This window comes from Armigeres subalbatus, chromosome 1 (assembly GCF_024139115.2).
Source record: "Armigeres subalbatus isolate Guangzhou_Male chromosome 1, GZ_Asu_2, whole genome shotgun sequence".
Taxonomy (NCBI): domain Eukaryota; kingdom Metazoa; phylum Arthropoda; class Insecta; order Diptera; family Culicidae; genus Armigeres; species Armigeres subalbatus.
In genome coordinates this window covers 71808727-71812808 of record NC_085139.1, presented here as the reverse complement: position 1 = coordinate 71812808, position 4082 = coordinate 71808727, and the positions used below count along the sequence as shown (strand labels likewise).

At 42.6% G+C, this 4082-nt stretch overlaps 1 protein-coding gene across 1 annotated transcript; it reads left to right on the top strand.

Annotated features, from left to right (window-relative positions):
• The first annotated feature begins 1390 nt into the window (after nt 1–1390).
• LOC134211824 (acidic mammalian chitinase-like) lies at nt 1391–3375 on the top strand. The gene is made up of 5 exons (XM_062689151.1): nt 1391–1540; nt 1705–1878; nt 1938–2425; nt 2560–3209; nt 3279–3375. Exons 1-5 carry the CDS (start codon nt 1474–1476, stop codon nt 3373–3375), a joined length of 1476 nt encoding a protein of 491 aa, XP_062545135.1. The 5' UTR covers nt 1391–1473.
• Nucleotides 3376–4082: the final 707 nt, after the last annotated feature.

Sequence of the window (4082 nt, the reverse complement as noted above, 5' to 3'; positions counted from 1 at the left end):
ACTGGACAAGGAACAAACTATCACTTTCTGATTCATTTACTCAAAGCAGAACAAAATTACGCCTACCGGCCGATCGTTTTGCCTTCCACACAAAGCCAAACTAAATTTCGACGACCGGCCGAGCCACTTACTGGAGGAATACAACTCCCTACTTCACTCTATTTGAAGCCCATTTAGAAAAAGTCTAAACATCTCATATTCAAAAATTGTGGATCGAATTATTCTCATTTTTGGACATTTATTGTCACCAGATAGTTGACCGCACTCCGAAGAGTAGACTTTGATTGAAGTTACCACTGATGAGAAAAGAACGTGCAACGTAGCATTACTGGTTACAACGTTGAAGGGTACGTGTAATCTTATATCGTACTCTGGAGAAATAGATCTCCTTCTCAGAGTTTTTCAAATGGATTCGCCCTGAGGTCGTCTCAACCGGGCAAATTAAATGCGTCGTGCGATCTCCGAATAAAGTGGCGCTTAAGCCGCACGATTTTGAGCATCGGCCAGCGCTGACTACCCTGATATAATGATTATTTTGGTTATCAAGGCTTTCGTAGATTAGCAAAAAAATTCTACAATATCCACTATCAAAGCACTCACTACCTCAGTTCACCACGTGGCCCTCTTGCTTTAGATGGCGATTCCCTCCACTTCAAAGTTGGATTTTATTGACCCAACGAAGTACAGCAGTGCCTCCAAACTACTGCACTGACAGGCTCATTCTAAAGCACCTGATACCGATTTCGAGCATCGACCGATTTGCTGAAAGCTATCATGAGTAAAGAGCTTTCAGCAATTTTAATGATTTTTATGTCAGTTCAGATTTCCTACGATGATCCAGAAATGCCCAAGACTCTGCAAGGTTCCATACATATTTTGCAAATAGTTTAAAATTCCACTAAATTTCAATACATTTCAGGGGCATATCCCCGAATTCTTTTGCTTTAAAGTATCTAAATCTTATGGGGGAGATTCAAAATTATATTGGATTGTAAAAAAATATTGGAATGTAAATATTGCGTAAAATATTTTGAGAGGGGCGCCCAAAACAGATTTCGCCAAGGGCGCCGGGAATCCACGCTACGGCTCTGAGCATTAGTTAAGAATGACTTAAAAAACAATTTGTTTGGACACATGCAGACTTCCGCTCGAAATAGTCTCGCCGTCGCGGTAAACATCCGTTGGAGGGAGCATAAAACATTTTACGACTGCTCAGACAAAACTCGGTATCCGAATAGCTTTATCTCGCTGCAATCGTCCAAATAATGCGTCTTGATATCATCCCACTGTTCCCAGTTTCGGCTATCTTTTGCGGCGTTTTTTTTTCGTATAAAAGACCATGCGCAAACATGCATTTGCCTAAATGGTTCCAATTGGGCCGGTACTTTTCTTTTCGTTGGCACGTCGGTAAACTTTAAAGTTGAATTCAACATGATGTTACAGAAGTTCGACTGAAAGTGAAGACTCGTCAAAATGATACGCTGGATAGTTGGAGTGTTGGTGCTATTCAGTGTATCAACAACGCTGCATGCCGCCACCGGTAGGAAGGGGTTGGCTGAATTTGGGCAGGCTAGTGTTGGCTAATCTCGCAATTTGCTCGTGACTGTACAGTGTCAAGGGTGACATCAAGGCCTTATTTTGAGAAAGATTAACTGTAAGCCAGATTAAGTTGTTGAATCATGGTTCATATGTCGCGTATTTCAGATAAGGTCGTGTGTTATTTCGGCAGTTGGGCTACGTATCGCGTTTCAAATGGTAAATTCGACGTGGAGGACATCGATCCGACGCTGTGTACGCATATTAACTATGCCTTCGTGGGATTGGATTCAACCACAAGTGTGATTAAAATTCTGGATTCCTGGAATGATGTTTCGTTAAGTGAGTTGATTTAAAGTTATCAAAAGGGAATAAAAGTTATTTCAATTCGTTTTCGCCAGAGGGATTCGAACGGTTTATCGCACTCAAATCTATTAACCCTAATGTTAAACTGCTGCTTGCAATTGGTGGATGGAACGAAGGTTCTTCTGCCTACTCGGCAATGGCATCGTTGTCTACAACACGCAAAGCATTCATCGATTCCGCAGTCACTCTGCTCAAGACATACGGGTTCGATGGGTTGGACGTCGATTGGGAATATCCAACTCTCCGCGGTGGATCTCCAGATGATCGTACGAATTACATTACGCTTCTGAGTGAACTGCGCATCCGTTTCGATACGGAAGGCTTTTTGTTAACTATTGCGGTTGCAGCAACGAAAGACTATCATCGATCGGCATATGATGTGGTGCAAATAAATAACTACGTGGATTTTGTGAATTTAATGACGTACGATTTGCATGCCTATTGGGATGCCCAGACTGGCCACAACTCACCGCTGAATGCCGCCACCTGGGAGACGGACTCCACCACCAGTATGTTAAATGTGGTAAGTAATTTCTGACCGGGGTGATATGTTCAAAACTGTTGCTTACTGTAGTGCAAATCATGCAGTTCTAGTTGCCTTTCCTTTCACATTTCGCCAACCTTAACGAAATACAAATACAATATTCTACTCTGCAGGTTGCCTGTGTGCAGGGTTGGCTCGACGATGGATTGGATGCAAGCAAACTTATCTTGGGCGTTCCAGCCTACGGGCACACCTTCACTCTGGCTTCGGCAAGCACCAACGGAGTTGGAGCGCGAACCGTTGGAGCAGGAACAGCTGGTCCATATACTCTGGAAGCTGGCACTTTATCATATTTGGAAATCTGCGAACGGTTGCAGACCGGCTACACCACGAGCTGGGATGACACGCAAGAGGTACCGTACGCGTTTTTGGATACTCAATGGATTTCCTACGATGACGTCACCTCGATTGCGCTCAAAGTCGACTATGCAAAGAGCCAAAATCTCGGGGGAATTATGATTTGGTCGCTGGAATCGGACGATGATAAGAATGTCTGCGGAGGTGGTACCTATCCAATCACCAGGGCCGTATACAATTCTGTGTTTGGATCGACTGGGTCAACAACCATAGCCACCACCACCGACATTGCAGCAACTACGACAATTACGACAAGCGCCGGAACCACTGCGACCGCTAGTACAACATCCACTACAACTGCAGTTACCACAACCACGACAGCTGCTTCTGTCACGTTAGTTTGTAAAAACGGATTTGCGAGGGATCCCACTAACTGCCAGTATTTCTACCAATGTGACTCAACAGGGTGAGTAAATTAAACAAAACTGTAATGCAGCTTCCCAATTGCTATCGTTGAATTTCACACATTTTACAGGACAGCTGTGCTAAATTGGCATTTCAAGTGTCAAACGGGGCTTTACTTTGATGAAAGATATTCGTACTGCAACTGGGCGTACTTAGTCACATGTTAATCTAATAAATAGTTTTAAACTTAGCTTCTAGTATTGAAACAGCTCACTTTTGTCTACTTAAGGGTTTATTATAGTTAAATGTTAATTAAAAATTTAAACTTGCTGAACAGCTCGATATTATTTCCACTCCCAAGTCATCAGAATTGTCCTTTTTCGGTAAAAAACCGTATCTCATTTTGATAAAAAAATTATTTTGAGCTTTTTGGTGGAATGTCTTCACTTGTCATAAGACGAGTTTATACAATCCCATTGAATTCCACCACTTAATTGTATCTTGACAGATACGTATTTCGACCTCAACAGTAAGGCCGTCTTCAGTGTCTCGTACTTGACTCGACTTAGACACACTGATCAAAAACAAAACTCAAAAGGACTACGCAGCTGTACGAAATGGATGGTATTTGCCATCATTAATTGTACCTCTTTATCAACATTGAGCAAACTGCTCGAAGGTCAACTGAATCAAGAAGCCGAATAGTAGCTCCCAGTTGGATGGACTTTGAGTCTCCAACCGTGGAAAAGGAATTAATACGACTCATCGGCCGCATCGCCGCAGAAGATACTCGTTTGGCTTTCAGTAGAGGACATCACAATCCTGGAAGACATCAGCTTCAGAAATGTCCGGAATAAAGGAGAAATAAGCAGAATCAGAAGTTGCGTGAAACTAAACACAAATATATTTATTTGCAACGTTCAGTATCTGCCCG

Bases quoted from the DNA above. Each gene is read 5' to 3' on its own strand.
- LOC134211824 (XM_062689151.1), top strand. From the start codon at position 1,474: ATGATACGCTGGATAGTTGGAGTGTTGGTGCTATTCAGTGTATCAACA. The intron at 1,879-1,937 runs GTGAGTTGATTT...CGTTTTCGCCAG, and splicing joins CTGGAATGATGTTTCGTTAA to AGGGATTCGAACGGTTTATC. The intron at 3,210-3,278 runs GTGAGTAAATTA...CACATTTTACAG, and splicing joins TACCAATGTGACTCAACAGG to GACAGCTGTGCTAAATTGGC.